Here is a 25,856-nt window from a genome sequence, read left to right as displayed (position 1 = left end):
TCTTAACTCAAGGATCACATCTACCCTGAGAACATTATATGTATTCTGTAAAATACATTTTCAAAAACTATTAAAATATAAATTTTAATCATGCTATCATCTTAAAAAAGTAAAAAACTATTACCTTATAGTCCCAACGTTTTCATTTTTGCAGATTGCCTAGCAGGCTTTGTAAATTCACAGGAACAAGGCAGGATGTCCATTCTTGCCACTTCTATTTAACAGTATGACAAGGAAATGAAATAAAAGGCAACTAGATTGGAAAGGAAGAAGTAAAACTCTACTTGCAGATGATACAATCTTGTGTATACAAAAACCTTAAGGAATCCACTAAAAAACCTATTAAAACTAATATGAGTTTAGCAAGGTTACAAGATACAAGATCAATATACAAAAATCAATTGAATCTCTATACTGTAGCAATGAACAAACCAAAAATAAAGAAAACAATTATATTCTATAAAGCACAGGAAGCTCAGCTCAGTGCTCTGTGATGACCTAGTTGGGTGGGATGGGGGTGGGGTGGGAGGGAGGTCCAAGAGGGGGGGGATGTAGGTATACATATAACTGATTCACTTCATTGTACAGCAGAAACTAACACAACATTGTAAAGCAATTGTACTCCAATTAAAAAAAAAGAAAAAGAAAACAATTATATTCTCATAGGAGCAACAATAAAATACTTAGGAATAAATTCAATAAAAGTACAGAGTAGGTGTGGAAGACGGCAGAGTAAAAGACCCTGAGCTCACCTCCTCTCATGAGCACACCAAAGTAACAACTATCTGCAGAACAACCATCTGTGAAGAAGACTGGAACCTACCAGAAAAGATCTTCTACAACTAAAGATATAAAGAAGGAACCACAACAAGACAGATAGGAGGGGAGGACTTGAAATATAATCAAATCCCATACCCCACAGGTGGGTGACCCACAAACTGGAGAATAATTAGATTGCAGAGGTTCTCCCACAGGAGTGACAGTTCTGAGCCCCACATCAGGCTCCCCAGCCTGGGGGTCCGGCACTGGGAAGACAAGCCCTCAGAGCATTTGGCTTTGAAGGCCAACAGGCCTTCATTGCAGGAGCCCCACAGGACTGGGGGAAATAGAGACTTCACTTTTCAAAGGGCACACACAAAATCTCACATGCACCAGGACCCAGGGCAAAATCAGTAATTTGATAGGAGCCTGGGCCAGACCTGCCTGCTGGTCTCGTAGACTGTCCTGGAGAGGCAGGGGGATGGCAGCAGCTCACCCAGGGGGACACAGACACTGGTGTCAGACATTGAGGAACATTCAATTGCGTGAACATTCCAGGTGGCTGACAGGTTGGATCATTAGCACCAAGACCTGGCCCCATCCAACAGCCTGAAGGCTCCAATGCTGGGATGCCACAAGCCAAACAACTAACTGGGTGGGGACACATCCCCACCCATCAGCAGACAGGCTGCCTAAAGACTTCCTGAGCCCACAGCCGCCTCTAGACATGCCCCTAGACATGGCCCTGCCCACCTGAGGGCCAATATCCAGCTCCACACACCAGTGGGCAGGCACCAGCCCCTCCCACCAGGAAGCCCGCACAAGCCTCTAGACCAGCCTCACCCACCAGGGGGCAGACTCCAGAAAGAAGAAAGCTATGATCCTGCAACACAGGCCAGACCCCACCCCTGGACTAGTTGGCCCTCTGCCCTGCCCACTAGCAGGCTAATACAACCTTCCAGACACTCTGGACCCATGACCAACTGTCAGGAATGGCCCCTGACAACACCAGCAATCTGAAATGAGCTCTGAGATCCCTGGGCCCTGCAGTCAAACTCCAGGAAACACCTCTAACTGCTAGTAGTCTGGTACTACTCCCAGGATCTGGCTTCACCTCTCAGTGGGCGGGCAACAGCCCCAGAGTCTTTGGGACCCTGATTCTGCCCACCAGTGTGCCAGCACTAGCCTCAGGGCCCACTAGGGTTCCGCAACCAGCCACCTCATGACCAAGCCCCTCTAAAGAGCAGCCAGCAGCATCCACGCAAGGCAGGGCTGTGCAAACAACCAGACTAGGCACCAACCAAGCCTACCATACCACCCACATAGCCAGCCAAAACAGAAAGATCCATGCAACCCTCTTAGGGGGAACCCCTAGAGCATACAGCTTGGGTGACGGGTGGAGTGCACTGCTGGGACGCATAGGACATCTACAGAGGGCCACTTCTCCAAGGATGAGAAACATAACTAACTTACCACGTACATAAAAATATAAATAGCAATAGACAAAATGAGGTGGCAGAGGACTATGTTCCAGACCAAGAAACAAGATAAAACTCCAGAAGCAGAGTTAAGTGAAGTGAATAGGCAATCTACCCAAGAAACAGTTCAGAGTAATGACCATAAAGATGATCAAAGAACTCAGAAGGAGAATGGATGCGCAGAGCAAGAAGTTAGAATTTTTTTAACAAAGAATGAGAAAATATAAAGAACAACAAAACAGAGATGAAGAGTACAATAACTGAAATGAAAAATACACTAGAAGGAATCAATAATAGACTACATGATACAGAAGAGTGGATCAGTGACTGGAAGACAGCATAGTAGAAATCACTGCTGCTGAACAGAAAAAAGAATGAAAAGAAATGAAGACAGTTTAAGACACCTCTGGGACAACATGAAGCACATTAATATTTGCATTACAGGGTTGCCAGAAGGAGAAAAGAGAGAAAGGGCCCAAGAAAACATTTGAAGAGATAATAGCTGAAAACCTTCCTAACCTGGGAAAGGAAACAGTCACCCAAGTCCAGGAAGCACAGAGTCCCATGGAGGATTAACCCAAAGAGGAACACACCAAGACACACTATAATCAAAATGACAAAAATTAAAGAGAGAATACTAAAAGCAGCAAGGGAAAAGCAACAAATAACATACAAGGGAACTCCCATAAGCCTATCAGCTGATTTTTCAGCAGAAACTCTGCAGCCCAGAAGGGAGTGACACAATATATTTAAAGTGATGAAAGGGAAAAACTGACAACCAAGAATACTCTACCCAGGAAGACTCTCATTTAGATTTGATGGAGAAATCAAGCTTTACAGACAAGTGAAAGCTAAAAGAATTCAGCACCACCAAACCAGCTTCACAACAAATGTTAAAGGAACTTCTCTAAGCAAAAAAGAAAAGGCCACAACTAGAAAAAAGAAAATTATGGAAGGAAAAAGTCCACCAGTAAAGGCAAACATACAGTAAAGGTAGGAAATCATCCACACACAAAGCTAGTAGGGAGGTTGAAAGATAAAAGTAGTAATATCACCCGTATCCACAATAAGCAGTTAAAGGATACCTAAAACAATTAGATGTAAAATATATCAAAACAGTAATCGTGAGGGGAGGAGAGTACAAATGCAGGGTATTTAAAATGCATTTGAAGTTAAGAGAACAGCAACTTAAAACAATCAGGTATGTATACAGACTGCTATACAAAAACTTCATGGTAACCACCAACCAAGAATCTATAATAGATATATGCAAAAAAAAGAAAAAACAATCCAAAATAACACCAAAAATAGTCATCAAAGCATAAGAGAAGAGAACAAAAGAAGAAAGGGGAAAAAGACTGACAAAAACAAATCCAAAACAATTAACAAAATGGCAACAAGAACATACATATCAATACTTACCTTAAATGTAAACAGACTAAATGCTCCAACCAGAAGACACAGACTGCCTGAATGGATACAAAAATAAGACCTGTATATATGCTGCCTACAACAGACTCACTTTAAATCTAAAGACACATACAGACAAAGTGAGGGGATGGAAGAAGGCATTCCACAAAAATGGAAATCAAAAGAAAACCGGGGTAGCAATACTTACATCAGACAAAATAGACTTTAAAATAAAGACTGTTACAAGAGACAAATAAGGACACTACATAATGATCAAGGGACCCATCCAAGAAGAGGATATAACAATTGTAAATATATATGCACCCAACATAGGAGCACATCAATATATAAGGCAATATTAACAGACATAAAGGAGAAATCAACAGTAACACAATAATAGTGGGGAACTTTAACACTCCACTTACATCAATGGACAGATCATCCAGACAGAAAATCAATAACGAACCACAGGCCTTAAATAACACATTAGAACAAATGGACTTAATCCATATTTTTACAGCATTCCATTCAGAAGCAGCAAAATACACATTCTTTTCGAGTGCACATGGAACATTCTCGAGGATAGATCACATGCTAGGCCACAAAACAAGCCTTGATAAATTTAAGAAAATTGAAATCATATCAAGCATCTTTTCCAACCACAACACTATGAGACCAGAAATCAACTATAAGGAAAAAAACTGTGAAAAACAAACACGTGGAGGCTAAACAATATGCTACTTAACAACAAATGGATCACTGAAGAAATAAAAGAAAAATAAAAAAATACCTAGAGACAAATGAAAATGAAAACCCAATGATCCAAAACCTATGGGATGCAGCAAAAGCAGTTTTAGGAAGGACGTTTATAGTGATACAAGCTTACCTCAGGAAACAAGAAAAATCTCAAATAAACAATCTACCATTATGCTTAAAGCAACAAGAGAAAGAAAAAACAAAATCCAAAGTTCGTAGAAGGAAAGAAAGCATAAAAAATCAGAGCAGAAATAAATAAAATAGAGACAAAAAAAAAGAAAAAAAATCAATGAAACTAAAAGCTTGTTCTTTGAAAAGACAAACAAAATTGATAAACCTTTAGCCAGACTCATCAAGAAAAAGAGATGGAGAGCCCAAATCAATAAAACCAGAAATGAAAAAGAAGTTACAACTGATACCACAGAGATGCAAAGGATCATAGAAGACAGCTATGAGCAACTATATGGAAATAAAATGGACAACCTAAAAGAAATGGACAAATTCTTAGAAAGGTATAATCTCCCAAGACTGAACTAGGAAGAAATAGAAAATATGAACAGACCAATTACCAGTACTGAAATTGAATCAGTAATTTAAAAACTACCAACAAACAAAAGGACCTGATGGTTTCATGGGTGAATTCTACCAAACATTTAGAGAATAGTTAACACCTATCCTTCTGAAACTATTCCAAAAATTTGCAGAGGAAGGAACACTTCCAAATACTTCCTGAGACAGTGGTCTCAGGGTGAGACCACTGTCACCCTGATACCAAAACCAGACAAAGATATCACAAAAAAGAAATTACAGGCCAATATCACTGATGAACATAGATGCAAAAATCCTCAACAAAATACTAGCAAACCGACTCCAACAATACCTTAAAAGAATCCTACACCATGATCAAGTGGGATTTATCCCAGGGGTGCAAGGATTTTTCAATATCTGCAAATCAATCAATGTTAACAAACTGAAGAATAAAAAGCATATGATCATCTCAATAGGTGCAAAAAATGCTTTTAACAAAGTTCAACACCCATTTATGATAAAAACTCTCCAGAAACTGGGCAAAGAGGGAACCTACCTCAACATAATAAAGGCGACATATGACAAACCCACAGCTAACATCATATTCAACAGTGAAAAGCTGAAAACTTCCCCAGTAAGATTAGGAACAAGACAAGGATGCCCACTCTCACCACTTTTATTCAACATAGTTTTGGAAGTGCTAGCCACAGCAATCAGAGAAGAAAAACAAAGGAGTCCAAATTAGGAAGAAGTAGAACTGTCACTGTTTGCAGATGACATGATAATATAGAGAGAAAATCCTAAAGATGCTACTAGAAAACTACTAGAGCTCATCAATGAATTTAGTAAATTTGCAGGATTCAAAATTAACATACAGAAATCTGTTGTATTTCTATACACTAACAATGAACTACCAGAAAGAGATATTAAGGAAACATTCCCATTTACCATCACATCAAAAAGAATAAAATACCTAGGAATAAACCTACCTAAGGAGGCAAAAGACCTGTACTCTGAAAACTATAAGACACTGACAAAAGAAACTGAAGATGACACAAATGTAAAGATACACCACGTTCTTGGACTGAAAGTATCAATATTATTAAAATGGCCATAATACAAAAGGCAATCTACAGATTTAATGCAATCCCTATCAAATTACAGAACTAGAACAAAAAAATTTTTAATTTGTATAGAAACACAAAAGACCAAAACAGCCAAAACAAGCTTGAAAAAGAAGAACAAAGTTGGAGGAATCACGCTCCCTGGCTTCAGACTATACTACAAAGCTACAGTCATCAAAACAGTATGGTACTGGCACAAAAACAAACACAGAGATCAATGAAACAGGATACAAGGCCCAGAAATAAACCCACACACTTACAGTCAATCTATGACGGAAGAGGCAAGAATATACAATGGAGAAAAGACAGTCTCTTCAATAAGTGGTGCTGGGAAAACTGGACAGCTACATGTAAAAGAATGAAATTAGAACATTCTCTAACACCATATACAAAAATAAACTCAAAATGGATTAAAGACCTAAATGTAAGACCATATTTTAAAACTCTTGGAGGAAAACATAGGCAGAACACTGTCTAACATAAATAGCAGCAATACTTTTTTTGGATCTGTCCCCTAGGGTAGTGGAAACAAAAGCAAAAATATACAAATAGGACCTCAATAAACTAAACGCTTTTGCACAGCAAAGTAAACCATAAACAAAATGAAAAGACAACCTACAGAATGGGAGAAAATATTTGCAAACAATGTCACTGACATGGTATTAATTCCCTAATATGCAGACAGGTTATAGAGCTCAATATGAAAAAAAAAAAAAGAACCCAATCAAAAAATGGGCAGAAAACCTAAATAGATATTTCTCTGAAGAAGACATACAGATGGCCAACAGGCACATGAAAAGATGTTCAACATCGCTAATTATTAGAGAAATGCAAATCAAAACTACAATGAAGTAATCATTTCACACCGGTCAGAATGCCATCACCCAAAAGTCTCCAAATAATAAATGCTGGAGAGGGTGTGGAGAAAAGGAAACCCTCCTGTACTGTTGGTGGGAATGTAAATTGGTGAAGCCACTATGGAGAACAGTATGGAAGTTCGTCAAAAAACTAAAAATGGAGTTACCATATGGTCGAACAATTCCACACCTGGGCATATATCCAGAGAAAACTCTAATTCGAAAAGATACATACACCCCTATGTTCATACCAGCACTATATTTACAGTAGTCAAGACGTGGAAGCAACCTAAACATCCATGGATAGATGAATGGATAAAGAAGATGTGGTATGTATATATATATACACATATATGTATACAGACACACACACACACACACATATATACATATAATGGAAGATTACTCAGCCATAAAAAGAATGAAATAATGCCATTTGCAGCAACATGGATGGACTTAGAGATTATCATACTAAATGAGGTCAGACAACAATAAATATTATACGATATCACTTACATGTGGAATCTTAAAAACGAATAGAAATGAACTGATTTATAAAACACAAACAGGGGCTTCCCTGGTGGCGCAGTGGTTGAGAATCTGCCTGCTAATGCAGGGGACACGGGTTCGAGCCCTGGTCTGGGAAGATCCCACATGCCGCGGAGCAGCTAGGCCCGTGAGCCACAACTACTGAGCCTGCGCGTCTGGAGCCTGTGCTCCGCAACGAGAGAGGCCACGATAGTGAGAGGCCCGCGCACCGCAATGAAGAGTGGCCCCTGCTTGCCACAACTAGAGAAAGCCCTAGCACAGAAATGAAGACCCAACATAGCAATCAATCAATCAATCAATCAATTAATCAATAAAATAAATCTTTAAAAAAATTTAAAAAAATAAAAAATAAATAAAACACAAACAGACTCACAGACATAGAAAACAAACTTACGGTTACCAAATGGGAAAGGGGTGGGGACGTAAAAATTAGGAGTTTGAGATTAGCACATACACATTACTATACATAAAATAGATAAGCAACACGGACCTACTGTATAGCACAGGGAACTATATTCAATATCTTTTAATAACCTGCAATAAAAAAGAATCTGAAAAAGAATATACTATGTATCTACAGATATAGATAACTCAATCACTTTGCTTTACACCTGAATCTAACACATTGTAAATCAGCTATACTTCAATTAAATAACAGCACAAAACTATACTCTGAAGCTATAAAACATTGTTGAAAGAAATGAAAGAAGACATAAATAGAAAGACATCCCATGTTTACAGATCAGAAGACTTAATATTGTTAAGATGGCAATACTCCCCAGATATATAGATTCAACACAATCCCCATCAAAATCCCAGTTGGCTCCTTTGTCAATAAAATTGACAAGCTGATCCTATAATTCATACGAAAAGCAAGGGACCCAGAAGAGCCAAAAAATCTTGAAAGAGAGGAGTAAATTGAAGGACTCACATTTCTTGCTTTCCTTTTTTTTGGCTGTGCCACACAGCATGCAGGAATCTTATCTTAGTTCCCTGACCAGGGATTGAACCTGCACCCACTGCAGTGGAAGCGTGGAGTCTTAACCACTGGATCACCAGGTAAGTCCCCACATTTGTTGATTTCAAACCTGCAAAACTAATGAAGACCCATGGTGCTGGCATAAGGACAGACGTTTGGATCAATGGAATAGATAGAGAATCCAGAAATAAACCCTCACATTTATAATCAACTGATTTTTTGACAATGATGCCAACACAATTCAGTGGAGAAATAGTCACTTCAAGAAATGGAACTGGAACAACTGGAGAGCCACATGCAAAAGAATAAAGTTGGGCTCCTACCCCACCATATAAAAAAATTAACTCAAAATGAATCCAAGAGCTCAATGTAACACCTAGCACTATTTAACTCTTGTAAGAAAAAATAGGAGTAAGCCTTCATGACTTTAGATAAGCATTGGTTTCTCAGATGTAGCACCAAAAGCACAAGCAATAACAACAACAAAAATACATACACTGGGGAAACGCAAGAAGGAAGAGATATGGGAACATATGTATGCGTATAACTGATTCACTTTATTATAAAGCAGAAACTAACACACCATTGTAAAGCAATTATACTCCAGTAAAGATGTTAAAAAAAAATACATACACTGGACATCATCACAATTAAAAAATTTTGTAAATAATGTTTCTAATGAGACTGGTATGTAGAATAAATAAAGAACTCATACTCAATAATAAAAAGGAAAATAACCCAATTTTTAAGTGGACAAAGGATCTGAATAGACATTTCTCTGAAGAAGACATACAAATGGCCAATAAGCACACGGAAAGGTGATCAACATCATTAGTCATAAGGGAAAAGCAAATCAAAACCATTATGTCACTTCATATCCACTAGGATGGCTATAATTAAAAAGTCAGATAATAACAATTGTTGGAGACAATGGAGAAACTGGAACCCTCACACACTGCTGGTGTAAATATAACATGGTACAGCTGCTTTGGAAAACAGTTTAGCAGTTCCTCAAAAGGTTAAACATAGAGTTACCATACGACCAGCAATTCCATTCCTAGGTATATACCTAGAAGAAATGAAAATATATACCCACACAAAAACTTGTACACAGATGTTCATAGCAACATTAGTTATGATAGCCAAAAAGAGGAGACAACCCACATGTCCATCAACTAATGAATGGATAAATTCAACGTACCATATCCATACAATGGAATATTTCATAAGAAAAAGAAATGAAGGCCTTCTGCCTCACTGCACTACTGAAAGCAGGATGGGTCGTCAGCAACTCTACTAGAGCTACCTGCAAAAATTCAGCCAAGGTTCCTGATCTCGCCACATCAGCTCAAACCAGCATGGTCTGATCTGAAAATACTACCTCAATATATGCCGCCAGTTTTTCCATCAGTACACGAAAGATATAGGCTTCATCAAGTTGGATAGAATGATACTCCTTGAATGCATTATCCAAGACATATACCCAATAAAAGAAATAATGCTAGTTCTTTGTACATAATTTTTTTTAAAACTTTAAAAAAGGGAGAGGGATGAAACACTGTTACATGTTACAATGTGGATGAAGTCTGAAAACAGTATTCTAAGTCAAAGAAGTCAGTAACAAGGGATCATATATTGTATGATTCCATTTATATGAAATGTCTGAAATAGGCAAATCAATAGAGACAAAATAGATTAGCAGTTCTAGGGTTGAAGGGGAAAAGGGATTAGAGCTAAGAGGTACAGGATTTCTTTGGGGGATGATAAAAATGTTCTAAAATCAATTGTGGTGTTGGCTGCACAATTCTGTGAATTTACTAAAAGCCACTCAACTACGTAAACGGGTGAACTGTATGTGAATTATATCTCAGGAAGGCTATTTTTAAAACACTGGGATAACAGGTAAATTTTTCCTAACTTTTTCTTTTACCATTTAATAATAAATAAAACTCAAAAAAATCAAATCACTGAGAGGAAAAAAAATTTTTCAAAGTGGAATATCTTTAAAACAATATACTCTCAGAAGAAATGATAACTATGTGACATGATAGACATATTAGCTAATGCTACAGCGGTAATTATATTGCAATATAGAAGTAGTGAATCAACATGATGCACACCTTAAACTTACCCAATGTCCTATGTCAATTATATCTCAAATTAAGAAAACAAAAACCAAAACCAATGTGCTTCCAGCTCAGCAGGAATTTCCAGGAAAATGTACCAGGTAGGCCCAAGCAGCAGTGACAGAGCAAGTAGCAGCCTTGTGAGATGACCACTTTGCAGAAGACACAATGTCCTAGAATATGTGTTAATAATTTAAGAGATATAATTACAGTTTATCTTTACCACTGCTTCAACCCAATGGCAAAGATCACCCACAACGATGATGGAAGTTAATAAGGCATTATTCTAAAAATAAAACACTTTTAAAAGTACAGTTTTTTTAAAAAAAATATATAACATATTTTTCCCTCATACATGATCAGTGCTGTCAGTTCTCCTGATGACAGATGTCAAAATCACTAAGGTTTTCTTTGATGACATGATTTGAAAACATCTGCTAACACAAATGCCTTAAAATAAAACTCCAGTTAATAGACATCCTCTTTTGTCTTGATCCTTTGAAGCTATGACGTTCATTTTGTGTTGAATGCAAAAAAACAGACAATTAACTTTGAGCAATCTGAAATAAAACTAAGTTTCTTGATTATTTGTAGGTTTGAAAAGTTGCCTGGGGGTTAAACTATTTAGTCTCAAATTCTGAAGTTTAGAAGACACTTGTGGAGATGATTCTTCCACCTGTTGGAACAACAATAAAAATAAAGTTAATTTTATAAAAATATAGTCAGTCTACCCTGTGTAATTCTATTCCCTCTGACTGCTTCTCAGAAGACATCATACATTTTCCCACCCCGTGGAAGCCTGGAGCAGACCAGAGCAATCAGCTGTCATCCTGCTTTTGCTCACTGTGGTAACGCCACTACCCACCTCTGGGACTGGCATGTAGAAGTGACTATCTGCTAACTGAGTACATATATTTAATTTCTAAAAGTGTGGACAGGGTCCACTACATAATTTGGTGGTACAAAATTAAAATGTGGGCCCCTTGTTCAAAAATTAAGAATTTCAAGATGGCAAGCAGAGAACATTAAAACAAGCATGGGTTCCTTCTAAGCACGAAGCCCTGTATGACCGACTGCCCAGCCTGCACGTCCACGATGCCAGCTGTAGGTGTGGTTAAGACGATACACCGCAAGTACACCGCAAGTATACTCTTGGTACCGTTAGTGATTCCCAAGCACCAGTCAATGGACCAGTAAAGTCATGAAGAAGATTCACCACCACAGGGAAAGAGAAAAATAAGCAAAATTCAACTCATCATTCATCATGCTAAATCTGTTCAATTTAGAGGACGGTGATGGTTAATTTCATGTGTTAACTTGGCTAAGCCACAGTACCCCGATATTTGGTTGAATAATACTGTTCTAGACGTTTCTTTGAAGGTGTTTTTTAGATGAGACCAACATTTAAATCAGGTGACTGAGTAAAGTGGATTACCCTCCATAATGTAGGTGGGCTTCATCCAATCAACTGAAAGCCTTAACAGAAAAAAGATTGACCTCCCCCCAGGAAGAAGGAATTCTGTCAGCAGACTACCTTCGGAACTTGAAATGCAACATCAACTCTTCTCTGAGTCTCCTATCTGCCAGCTTACCTGCAGATTTTGGACTCTACCAACACTAGCTTTCACAATGGCATGAGCCAACTCCTTAAAATAAATTCAGATAGATAGGTTAGATTAAATAGTCTAGATAGATAGATAGATAGATAGATAGATAGATAGATAGATAGATAGATAGACAGACAGATAGACAGATAGATAGATAGATGGAGACACGCCCTATTGGTTGTTTCTCTACGGAACTCTGAGGAAGACAAGGACTATCTTTATTCAGGGACGATGTGATTGTATCTTTCCTAGCTTTTTTTATTTTTAAGTGAAAATGTCATTTTCTTTCAAAAAATTCTGGAAATCCTGCTTTAAACATGATAAATTTTAGCAATATTTTACACATATGTTTTTATTTTAAGGGTCATTTTTGTCCCCCATCCCTTTTTTTCTTTGATGGTGGGAGGCTAGGCAAAAGGAAAAAAAAAAAAATCAGGTCAACATTTTCTTTGAGGACTTTTTTCCAAACCCAAAGCTATTAAGTGACGGAAAAGCGAAAGCTTTCTTCTAGGAGGGAGGGGCTCAGGTATTTTAGTCACTGGTATTTGTAGAATCTAAATACTGGTTTGGCTCTTATGTAGCAATACAAATATGAAGGATGGATATGTGGGCAGCCCTTGTCATAGAATTTGATCTTTCACAAACGACACATCTCAATGCACCTGAAAGTCTAGAATTACGAGACATAGAAGTCCCTAATTTATAGAAGTCCTGAAGCTTTGAATTCTAGTTTCCTCATTTCTAGGGATTCTTGTAAATGCCACATACTTGTGGCAAACCATGTGAGAAAACTCATCCTCTTCAGTTAGAGGACTTTGCTTGTACTGCTGCCATCATGCAGTGAGAACAACCCGCACCGGGCAGCCCCCCACCGTCCCTCTTTGCGCTCCAAACCTTCAGGGACATTAGCCTCTCCCGGAGCTTAAAAGCTTTGGCAAGCTCCAAACTGAAGATGAATAGTGCTGCCAATTTCTCTTCATACCATCCTATAAACCATGATTCCCCCACCCCATGTTGGTGCTAAGAAATAAAAAGCAAGAAACTTTTAGAAAAAGACGCTTTCCTTGGAACTGCTTCTGTTTTCTGCTCCAGGTCAGAAGCTTTATTTATCCCACGGTCTTTGTAAGAGGTAACATAGTTAATTAAAAAAAAAAAAAAAAGATGCTTTGTTGAGATGGAAATTCCATCTCAGCAGAGTTGATCTGGAGTACTGAATGAAACTTAGAATCAGCAGTGATCCTGCTATTTTGAAGAAGAAAAAAAGGGAAAACTTTTTCTTCTGCTATGTCCACTTTTATGACTTTCTTTTTTATGGCTGAGTAATATTCCATTGTATACATGTGTATACATATATGTGTGTGTATATACACACACACACACACCACAATGTCACCAAATCCTAGCTAAGGGAAACTCCTCTACTTATGCTCTGGATTTGCCCATCTCACCCACTTCAGGACTCCATTCCTACAATTATCCCCTCTCTCTGAATCATGAATTTCTTGTTTTCCATTGGACCATTCCATCCATACCCTAGGATGCTTTAATGTACCCATCCAAAATAAATAAATCAATAAATCCTTCCTTGACCATGAGTCCTCCATCCAGATACAGCCCTATCTCTCTGCAACCTTCTTCATAGCAACCTGCCTCTACTGCTTCCTCCACTCTCACCTCCTAGTCTCTGACCAGTCCAGCCTAGGTAGACTTTTGTCCCCTCCCGCCACCCTAGTCTTCCTTTTCTCTCACTCATACTTCTTTTCAGTCACCTTTGCCAGTTCTTCCTCCTCTGCCAGACCTCTGAAAGTTAGGAGTGCCCCCAGAACTCAGTCTTAAAGCCTCCTCCTCTATCTGTGGCGTCTCCTGAAATGAACCCACCACTATATGCTAATGACTCCTAAATGGACATTTCCCTCCCTAACCTACCCTGAGGCTCTAAACTTCTCTACCAACCACTGCCTTTCTCAACAAGTCCACATATACGTCTAATGAATAACTTAAGCATAACATGTCGAAAGAGAACCTTCCATTTCCCCAGACCCAGTTCTCCTCATATCTTTCCCATCTCAAGAAACGGCACTACAATTCACCAAGCTGCTTCAGGCAGAAATCCAGGAATCGTCCTGGGTCCCTGTTTGTTTTACCCCCTCACATCCAATCAGCAAGTCAAATAGACTCCATCTCCAACAGGCATCAAGAATCCAACCACTTCTCATCACTCTTGCTGCTCTTTCACTGCTCTCCCTGGGACAACCCTGACTGGTCTTCTTGCTTCCACCTTCCTTTCCACAGGTCACTCTCCACAGCAGAGAGATGGTCGTCAAGCATACATCAGATGATATCGCACCTTTGCTTAAAGCCCTCCCATGGATTCCCACGGCAAGTAGGATAAAGTCCCAGCTGCCTCCTGTAGTTCTGCCTATCTCTCTGAGATCATCACATCTTCTCTCTTCCTCATTCACTAGGCACACTGGTCTCCCTTCCCCTTCCAATAAGGTCATTCCTTCTCAGCTTTGCATGTTCTACACCCTCTGCCTGGGATGCTCTTCCTTAGGGCCTCAACCACCACTGCAGAATAGCACCTCCTTCCACGCTACTCCTACCAACCATTCCCTACCTCATTACCTGTATTTTCTTCATAGGATCTTTCTTGACCTGAAAACTTTATTTTCTGTGGTATGGATTGCCTATGACCCATTGGTGCAATGTAATGGCCATGAAGCCAACAGGGACCTGTCTGTTTCTCTCCCTCCAACATTTAGATCAGTGACTAGCAGAGGAGCTATGTTTTTGTTTTTTTCTTCAAATGCTGAAAGAGAGGAGGCAGAGAAAAGGAGGAATCCAAGAAAAACCAAAAGGAAGAGAGGAGAATAAGTTTGGTTCAATGTAGTGAATGAATGAAGACTAGATTGACTAAAGAAAAAAAAAAAAAAAGGAATAGTGGGAAATAAATGAAATGATGCTGGGAAAGATGGAATCGAACAGAGAAAGGTCTCAAATGCCAAGCTAGATTGCCTGGAATTTATGCAGTAGGAACTAGGGAGCCACTGAAGCCACTGAACTTCTGAATTCCCAGTGCCTGGAATGCAATGGACAGTTGAAAACTATCTGTTGACCAAATCACCAGTGCAAAGGTGACGGCTAAAACTGAGCGAATGGGATCAGTTCTCAAGGGAAAGAAGCCCTGAGCCTGGGGGCGACGTCTCCAGTCAGAGGAAGGGAAGAAAAGGAGGGAAGACATGAAGCGGAGACGAGCCAGGGATGGAGGGGAAGTGTCAGAGGGGAAGGGAACACTGAAACCAAGGGAAGGAAACATGGCAACAGCAACTGCAGTTAAAAATATTAACTGTCAGGGGGGAAAAGTCCAGAATGAGACCTAAGAAAAGGCCTCTGAAGTTGGTAAGAAGATGACTGGGACCAGCCGCTTCAAGGGAGCTGTGGGGATAAAAATGGGACCATGGCCTGCGAAAGGAAGGGGAAGGTGATGAGGAAGATGAAGAGAGAAGATGCAGGAAGGCTAGGAAGTTTCTCCTGGCACGCCACCTCCACCAGCCCACTGACGCTGTCCAGAGTGCCAGCCTCAGGCACAGGGAGAAACATCCAGCCGAGATCAAGCTAAGACTCAACCGGCTATAGAAATAGGGAGGAAATGGGACAGAGGTGAGAGGAAAACTTGTTTTTTAAGTCCTGCAGCACTATGCAGGATTAACAAAAATACATAGTCATTTATAAGCACACTGAGGCCAGCAATATTTAAATAAAACCTGAACGTCAGTCCTACCATAAGAATTTTGCTTGGACTTGCAGCGGCATTCGTGCAACATGTTCTTTTGGACCCTCTCGATTGTGACGGATCCTCACTTGCATGCACTGCATCAGATGAAGATAATTTCCATCCTTCAGCAAAGGCAAACAGCGTGTCACCAGCCACAGAGGCCCTCCTTCTGGGGACGTCATCTGTCACCCTGTCATCTGTGACTGTAGGGAGTGGGGATGCCGAGGGATGGGTGCTGGGTCTCCTGCTGTCCTCAGGGCTCTTTGATGGGGACGCAAACTCTGCTGGAGATGCACAGCTCTCGGAGAGCTTGTTTTGCAAAAAATGTTTTAAACGAGTTTTTCTGGGAACGCTGTTTTTCATAATTGCGCTCCGAAGCTGAGACTCTTCTGCAATGACGTACACTCTGCAGCGGCCCCGGGTCACCGCTGTGTACACGTGCTGCCAGTGCTGGCGGCCCGCCTTCCCAACCACATACACGACTGTCTTCTCCTCCGACCCCTGAGAGGAAATAGTGCACGAGGGAGATTTAATACTGCATAATGGGTTCATGTCTCTGGACAGGCTACAAAGGCAGAAAGGAGACAAGTCCTCAAAGTGCTCTCAAGAGCATTCTACCTGGCCAGAGTATTCAAATGAATCCATCTGATGGGTTCCATTTTATTCATTATCCTGGAATTCCCATTTTCTAATTACGCTGCTAAGTTTGGGTGTCATAGATCCAAAACTGGCATGTAGAAACCCAGCAATAAACTTTAAACTGCATGCAGGGCTAAATCTTCCTTAATAAAAGAATTTGAAATGGCTGTATGGGCTTTATGTATAGATGTCTTACCCCACTGTTACTTATATAACAAAAAACAGACACCTGAAATATCCAATAATAGGAGAATAAATAAATATATATATGTATATATTTATTTTTCTACACCATGTATCTATATATGTTGCAAACATCAAATATGCTTTAAAATATAACAAAATTTTAAAAACTTGATACATATATATAAAAAAAAGATCACAACCATGTAACACAAAATAAAATTACTCTGATCAAAAATACAAAGTGAACATAAAGATGTTGGGACTTCCCTGGTGGCGCAGTGGTTAAGAATCCGCCTGCCAGTGCAGGGGACACGGGTTCGAGCCCTGGTCCGGGAAGATCCCACATGCCGCAGAGCAACTAAGCCCGTGCGCCACAACTACTGAGCCTGCGCACCACAACTACTGAAGCCCGCTCCCCTAGAGCCCATGCTCTGCAACAAGAGAAGCCACCACAGTGAGAAGCCCGCGCGCCTAGAGCCCGCGCTCTGCAACAAGAGAAGCCACCGCAATGAGAAGCCCGCGCACCGCAACGAAGAGTAGCCCCCGCTCGCTGCAACTAGAGAAAGCCTGTGCGTAGCAATGAAGACCCAACGCAGCCAAAAATAAATAAATAAATAAATTTAAAAAAAAAAAAGATGTAACAAAAACAAAGTAAATCACAAAGCAAGAAGGAAATCCTACCAAAAATTTAACCAGTCTGTTTCCAAACAGAGGGCCTATGGATGATTTTTTTTTTCTACTTTCCATATTTTTCCAATGTTGAACCATTTATTACTCTTATCAAGATAAGCCAAAAGAGAATGACGAACCTTTGTTTCTTGGGTTTAACAAACCAAGAACTATACTATAGGCAAGAAAAATGCCCAATGTCACCATGTAACTGTGAGAAAACAATTTCAAGAAAACAATAACAAATTGTGGCTATTCTTAGTCCCTGTATTTTCAGTGGCAACATAAACTAAGAAGGGGTTAGAGCCATTCTCTCTCCCAATGCTCCCACATTCCTCTGCTGAAAGAGGAATTGTGGGGAGACAAACAACAAGATGAGGCATGTAGAAAATACACATCTGCACTAAAAAAAACCTTGTACATACCAAACACTTCTACCTTCCTGGACACAGAGAGTTTGAACCAACTCTTCAGATTATAGAAGTTTGATAAATACTTCCTTCCAATGCTGCTGAATCTCAGAAATGAATGTAAATTATACTTAATTCTACAAATGCTAAACACATTTGCCAGATATACAGCACCATTCCCCCACGCCCCCGTGGACTTTATATTTACACTGTATTTTCGTAAACAGGTAAACGTCCACCTAAACTTAGCTGGGTTCTTAATCATCAATTAAGTATCACTGAGAAAAATCTAATAGCCTCCTAATCAGTCTCCCTGTACCCACATTTACTGCAATACACTGTCCTCACAAATAGCAGCCACAGTGCTATTTGTCAAATGCAAATCTAGTCACATCAGATTCTGCTTAAAACCCATTAATGGCTCCCAGGCTCTCAAAAAAAAAAAAGTCCTAACTCCTTAATATGGCTCCTACAGCCCTTCAAGAGCCAGCCTTGGCCCTGTTTCCCCTCCTTCCTTCCCATGAGCCAGGCTCCATCAAGCACAAAGAACTTCCTTGTGATCCTTCCTGCCTGTGCTCCCCAGTCCCTGGCCTCCAGCTGGCCTACTTCCGGATTAGCTGCCCCATCCATGTACTTTCCAGCACCCTGTACTTCCTCTATCACAGTATTTTTACCAGACTGGACTGTCACCAACTGCCTTCTGAACTGTACTCCTCACTGGACTGTAAGCTCTGTGAAGGCAGGACCACGTCTGTCTTGCTCACTGTTCTTTATCAGGTGTCTCACTGAGTGAATGAGGATAAAAATTAAGACTGTCAGCCAAAGCTGTCCTCCGAAAGTGGGACATGGACACCTACCTTCACCTCACAACCTGCTATTAATCATTTGCCCATGTCTTTAAATCTTCCTCAAATCATTAAGAACTGTCAAACTTCTTAAAGGAGGCAAGTTTTATTTATTTACTTCTCTAAATTTGTTCTAAAACTCAACAACTGGTATGAAGAGACACAAACCATTAATGCCCTTCATGATTTTACGGACCTAGAGTCTGAAAGTCTATATGGACCTTAGAGTAGGGGTCAAAAAACTTTTTCTGTGAAGGGTCAAAGCATCAGTATTTTAAGCTTTGTAGGCCAGATGGTCTCTATGGCAACCACTCAGTTCTTCCTCTGTAGTGCAAGAGCAGCCATAACCAATATGTAAATGAATGTGGGACTGGGTTCCAATAAAAATTTATCTACCAAAACAGGTGGTGGACCAGATTTGTCTACCATATTGGATAACACAATCCTAGAAGGCCCCAGGAGGTGACCTGGCCCACATCACTCCTCTAACCTCATCTCCTGTCACTCTCCCACACTGGCCTCCTTGCTGTTCCTGTTTCTCAAACCTGCTGGACAGCTACCCACCTTAGAACTTTGGCCTTGGCTATTCTCTCTACCTAGAATGCTCTTCTCCCAGATATTCACATGGTTTAACTTCATTACCTCCTTCAAATCTTTGTTCAGATGCCACCTTGTCAGTGAGGCCTACCCTGACCACCTATTTAAAATTACAACTGCACCTCACCCCCACTCCTTTTCCATAGCAATTACCACCTTCTCACATAATACATAGTTTACTTATTTTTTTCAATTACATCTGTCTCTATCCCCTTCCTTACCAAATATAATCCTCATAATGTCAAGTATCATTGACTATTTCATGGACTGACCTATACCAAGCACAGAGAAGAGAGTCTGACTCAATACATTTTTGTTGAGCTGAACTGAACTTGAAGAACAAACTATACTGATAGAAGACAACAATCACAAATGTTCTCAGAGGTAACAGACATTATTTCAACCATGAAATAAGAGCCAGATTCAATGAAAAGAACATTCCAAGATATCTACTCCAATCTCCACCCAGTAATAATAAAGACCCTTCACTACATATTTGTCTAGAAATGCAACAGAAAAACTGGATTATAAATTTGAAGAAATAAATAGAGCAAAACATTAATGAGATGGAAAATAGGAGAGCTGATAAGAAATTCAGGTAACCAGTTCTGGAGGTCCAATATCCATACAGTAGAAGTTCTAGAAAGAAAAAACAGAGAAAGCTGAGGATGATAATGAAATTATTTAAGAAAATTTCCCAAAATTGAAGAATATGAGTTTCCAGAATTCCAGAGTCCCCATCATAAAAATCCATGGGAGAAATTTCTCCCAGATCTCACAGCTAGGAATATTTGCCCCTCTCAACAACTGTTTGTTTGTTCATTTACTTTAACCTAGTAGACATAATCAACTGACTGCTTCTCTCTTTGCTTCGGGAACTTTGGCCTTAAGGGAACTTAAAAGCTAAATCTGCAGTCTACATTAACACGCAAATAGGACAGTATGCATATTGGCATTCCAATCCACTCTTGGTGGTAATCCCTTTACCATGTTTAACTTTATTTTCCACTTGACATGCATTTTTCTTTTTAAGTAAATTTATTTATTTATTTATTTATGGCTGCGCTGGGTCTTTGTTGCTGCATACGGGCTTTCTCTAGTTGCAGTAAGCCGGGGCTACTCTTCATTGCAGTGCATGGGCGTCTCATTGCAGAACACGGGCTCTAGGCACACAGGCTTCAGTAGTTGTGGTACATGGGCTCAGTAGTTGTGGCTCACGGCCTCTAGAGCACAGGCTCAGTAGTTGTGGCGCACGGGCTTAGTTGCTCTGTGACATGTGGGATCTTCCCGGACCAGGGCTCAAACCAGTGTCCCCTGCATTGGCAGGCAGATTCTTAACCACTGCACCACGAGGGAAGTCCCTGACATTTCTTTATATTTTAAAAAATCATGCTCAACTGTGGGCACTTTTTGTAAGTCATTTCAAATTCCTTCTGGAACTGAGGTGGGGTAAGTTAATAAATAAAACACCATCCACTTTGAAAAAAAAAAAACAACCCTATGCTAATTAATGTTTGCCTACTATTAGAGGATATAGTCTAACCTATAAAATTTTCTACATAAAAATGAAAGTGGGGGCTTCCCTGGTGGCACAGTGGTTAAGAATCTGCCTGTCAATGCAGGGGACATGGGTTCAAGCACTGGTCTGGGAAGTTCCCACATGCCGCGGAGCAACTAAGCCCGTGCGCCACAACTAGTGAGCCTGCGCTCTAGAGCCTGTGAGCCACAACTACTGAAGCCCGCACTCCTAGAGCCTGTGCTCCGCAACAAGAGAAGCCACCACAATGAGAAGCCCGCGCACCGCAATGAAGAGTAGCCCCCGCTCGTTCCAACTAGAGAAAGCCCACACACAGCAACAAAGACCCAACGCAGCCAAAAATAAATAAATAAAATAAATTTATATAAAAAGAAAGTGGATGCAGCTTTGTCACCAAAACAACATAATGGCAGAGAGAGGAGTTCAAAACAATGAGATAAATAACAGAGCCACAAATAACTTGTGAGAATTAAAAAATATTAAAATAAAGTTGAAAAGCAAGTTGCAGCAAATGCAATGTGGTGTCCAGAATAAGATTCTGGAACAGAAAAAGGACATTAATGGACAAACTGGTGAAATCAAAATAAAGTGTATTTTTTAGTTAATAGTAGTGTACCAATAGTAGTTTCTTAGTTTTGACAAATATACCATAGTTATATAAGATGCTAATATTAGGGAAAGCTGGGTGAAGGGTACATGGGAACTCTCTGTACTAACTTCCCAACTCTTCCATAAATCTAAAATTATTCCCAAATAAAAAGTAATTACCTCACAAGGGTAGAGGAAGGGGATACATTTATCAAAACCCATCCCACTTTGTAATTAAAACGTGTTTGTAAATTATACCCCAATAAAGTTGGTTAAACAAATAAAAAAGAAGTTGCAAAAATATATATAATCAATACAATACCATTTATGTAAAACTTGGTTACCTTGTTTCTACATGAACAGACAAATTCAGGCCAGAAATCACCTCTGAGGAGGGTGGGAAGGCCTGGGATGAGGGGAGGGCAAATGAGGCAGTTGCTTTGGGTACAAAATTTAAGAGGATACCAAGAAACTCAGCAATCAAGATAAATAAATTAAAAAAAATTAAAAACTCTCCAGAAAGTGGGCACAAAGGGAACATAACTCAACATAATAAAGGCCATATATGACAAACCCAAAGCTAACATCATACTCAACGGTGAAAAGCTGAAAGCATTCCCTCTAAGATCAGGAACAAGACAAGGATGCCCACTCTCGCCACTTTTATTAAACATAGATTTGGAAGTCCTAGCCACAGCATCAGAGAAGAAAAACAAATAAAAGGAATCCAAGTTGAAAAGGAAAAAGTAAGACTGTTATTGTTTGCAAATGACATGATAGTATACATAGAAAATCCTAAAGATGCCACCAGAAAGCTACTAGAACTCATCAATGAATTCAGTAAAGCTGCAGGACACAAAATTAATATATGGAAATCTGTTACATTTCTATACACTAACAGTAAACTATCAGAAAGAGAAATTAAGGAAACAATTCCATTTATAACCACTTCAGAAAGAATAAAACACCTAGGACTAAAAAGGAGGCAGAATACCTGTACTCCAAAAACTATAAGACACTGATGAGAGAAACTGAAGACGACACAAATGGAAAGATATACCATGTTCTTGGATTCTTTCAATATTGAAAGAATCGATATTGTTAAAATGACCATACTACCCAAGGCAATCTACAGAGTCAATGTAATCCCTATCAAATTACCAATGACATTTTTCACAGAACTGGAACAAAAAATTTTTAAATTCTATAGAAACACAAAAACCCAAAATAGCCAAAACAAGTTTGAGAAAGAAGAATGAAGCTGAAGGAATCATGCTCCCTGGCTTCAGACTATACTACAAAGCTACAGTCATCAAAACAGTATGGTACTGGCACAAAAAAAGACACGCAGATCAATCCAATAGGATAGAAAGCCCAGAAATAAACCCACGCACTTATGGTCAATTAATCTATGACAACAGAGGCAAGAATATACAATGGAGAAAAGACAGTCTCTTCAATAAGTGGTGCTGGGAAAAATGGACAGCTACATGTAAAAGAACGAAATTAGAACATTCTCTAACACCATATACAAAAATAAACTCAAAATGGATTAAAGAGCTAAATGTAAGACCAGATATTTTAAAACTCCTGGAGGAAAACATAGGCAGAACACTCTTTGACATAAATCACAGCAATATTTTTGGGGATCCATCTCCTAGAGCAATGGAAACAAAAGCAAAAATAAGCAAATGGGACCTCATTAAACTTAAAAGCTTTTGCACAGCAAAGGAAACCATAAACAAAATGAAAAGACAACCTATGGACTGGGAAAAATTATCTGTAAACAATGCAACCAACAAGGGATTAATTTCCAAAATATACAAACAGCTCATACAGCTCAATATCAAAAAAACAAACAACCCAATCAAAAATTGGGCAGAAAACCTAAATAGACATTTCTCCAAAGACATACAGATGGCCAACAGGCACATGAAAAGATGCTCAACATTGCTAATTATTAGAGAAATGCAAATCAGAACTACAATGAGGTATCACCTCACACCAGTCAGAATAGCCATCATCAAAAAGTCTATAAATAATAAATGCTGGAGAGGGTGTGGAGAAAACAGAACCCTCTTACACTGTTGGTGGGAATGTAAATTGGTGCAGCCACTATGGAGAACAGTATAGAAGTTCCTTAAAAAACTAAAAATAGGGAATTCCCTGGTGGTCCAGTGGTTAGGACTTGCACTTTCACTGCTGAGGGTGTGGGTTCAATCCCTGGTCAGGGAACTGAGATCCTGTAAGCCACACGGCGTGGACAAAAAATAAAGTTACTTGCATTTTTAAAAAATTTTTTAAAAAAACTAAAACTACAAATAGAATTACCATATAATCCAGCAATCCCACTCCTGGGCATACTAAAAACAGAGTTACCATATGATCCAGCAATCCCACTCCTGGGCATATATCCAGAGAAAACTCTAATTTGAAAAGATACATGCACCCCAATGTTCACAGCAGCACTACTTACAATAGCCAAGACATGGAAGCAACCTAAATGTGAATCGACACATGAATGGATAAAGAAGACGTGGTATGTATACACACACACACACACACACACACATACATACAACGGAATACTACTCAGCCATAAAAAAGAATGAAATAGGGAATTCCCTGGCGGTCCAGTGGTTAGGACTTGGTGCTTTCACTGCCGGGCTTGGGTTCAATCCCTAGTCGGGTAACTAAGATCCCACAAGCTGCACAATGCGGCCAAAAAAAAAAAGGAAAAAGGAATGAAATAATGCCATTTGCAGCAACATGGATGGACCTAGAAATTACCATACTAAGTGAAGTAAGTCAGAGAAAGACAACTATATGATATCACTTATATGTGGAATCTAAAAAAATGATACAAATGAACTTACTTACAAAACAGAAACAGTCTCACAGACATAGAAAACAAACTTACGGTTACCAAAGGGGGAAAGGAAGGGGTGGGGAGGGATAAATTAGGGATTCTGAATTAACAGATACACTCTACTATATATAAAATAAACAACAAGGACCTTCTATATTGCACAGGGCCCTACTGATATATTCAATATCTTGTAATAACCAATAATGGAAAAGAATCTGAAAATATATATACATATATATTTACACGTATAACTGAATCACTTTTGTGTACACCTGAAACATTGTAAGTCAACTATATTTCAGTTTAAGAAAATAATTTAAAAGTTAAAATTTAGAGCAAAAAAGATCCACATTGAACAAAATATCAAAATTTTAAATAAAGGCAAGATCAGTAAGAGTGCCATACCAAGTGACACTGGAGACGGAAGCAAGAGGGAAATTCAGTTGTCCTGGTCCTGACCGCTCTTTCCCTGGGAGACATGGGAAGGCCTGCAGGATGAGGCTTTAACTATGTCTTAGATCCAGAAAATAAAGACAGCTCTGAAGCAGAGAGTGCAAAACATTAGAGTCTGTACAGTAGTTTCAGTACTTTTGTGTATTTTGTTTCCTAATTTAAAAAATAATAAAAGCAACAAAACTTAGGAAGAAAATAATGCAAGGTACTCTATCTTGGCAAGCTATTTAAATTGCTTTATAAAAGTCCATTCTTACCTGAAAAGTGTGAATAGTTCTTGCCCATGCATGTTTTATGTGACAATATTGCATTAGTTTCCCAAAATCCACAGTTACTTCGAAGCCAGCCATATTATTAATGGTCAAAAATCTTTGCTTTCCAAAAGTTATATCAGTTTTATCCTGTCATCAAAACAAATAACTGTTTTGTATGTTTTCAAATATGTACACTGTAAAGGTCTATTTTGGGGTTGAACATAAAATGCAAGCACCTTATGAATAAAATAGCATGTATAATTGTTAAGAATTTCAAAAAGCTTAAAATCTATGCTTGAGCACCTACTGAGTATAGACACACCCAAATATTTTAATAACCACAAATGGAAGTTTTGAGTCCTTGAAATTTAACCTTTATTTGACTCTTTGGAGAACAGTCTGTGTTGTCTTTCTTATTTTGAAGACTATACATTTCACTTCTTGCACTGACTATGTAAGTCTGCATGTATTTTTTGCAAAGAGTTTACTTTTCCTCACAGATTTTAAAGAATAAACTTGTAAGTTTAAAAGGGTGTTTATACAATGAGGACAAATTCAAGGTGACCGCTTCTATAGTTTCTACATTTAAGCAGCAACCAAGGAAGTGATGCTTTGTAAAATATAATAAGTGTGTCACTTGTCCCTTGTTTTTTGTTACTCAAGCACTTCAAACTTATTAAAAATATGTTTCTTCACAAAGCCTTCCAGACTTCCCAACTCATTTTATGAGGCCAGCATTAGTCAGACACCAAAACCAGACAAGATATCACTAGAAAACTACAAACCAAGATCCCTCATGGACACAGATGCAAAAATCCTTAACAAAAAATTATAGAAGAACGCCAGCTCTGATATGATTAA

General features: G+C 39.1%; 1 protein-coding gene and 1 long non-coding RNA gene across 4 annotated transcripts in view; both read right to left on the bottom strand.

Moving 5' to 3' along the window:
• LOC309609603 overlaps window positions 1-7,806 on the bottom strand; it is a 32,781-nt gene extending 24,975 nt beyond the window's left edge. The window contains exon 1 of the long non-coding RNA XR_014233509.1: window positions 125-7,806. This is a non-coding gene — a long non-coding RNA (uncharacterized lncRNA). The remainder of the gene's footprint in view (window positions 1-124) is intronic.
• A 2,267-nt stretch (window positions 7,807-10,073) lies between these two features.
• The window catches only part of HELB (DNA helicase B), a 34,944-nt gene continuing 19,161 nt past the window's right edge, over window positions 10,074-25,856 (bottom strand). The window contains exons 11-13 of one of the 3 annotated variants that reach the window (XM_082351203.1): window positions 24,999-25,142; window positions 12,159-12,212; window positions 10,074-11,242 (exon numbers count right to left, since the gene is read on the bottom strand). In XM_082351203.1, the coding sequence (XP_082207329.1) occupies window positions 11,138-11,242; window positions 12,159-12,212; window positions 24,999-25,142 (303 nt within the window). In that variant the 3' untranslated portion in view covers window positions 10,074-11,137. The other 2 variants (XM_082351202.1, XM_082351204.1) reach the window with 2 other exon arrangements.

This window comes from Balaenoptera borealis (genome assembly GCF_965194805.1).
Source record: "Balaenoptera borealis genome assembly, chromosome: 13".
Classification (NCBI taxonomy): Eukaryota; Metazoa; Chordata; class Mammalia; order Artiodactyla; family Balaenopteridae; genus Balaenoptera; species Balaenoptera borealis.
This window is presented reverse-complemented; position numbering and strand designations above follow the sequence as displayed.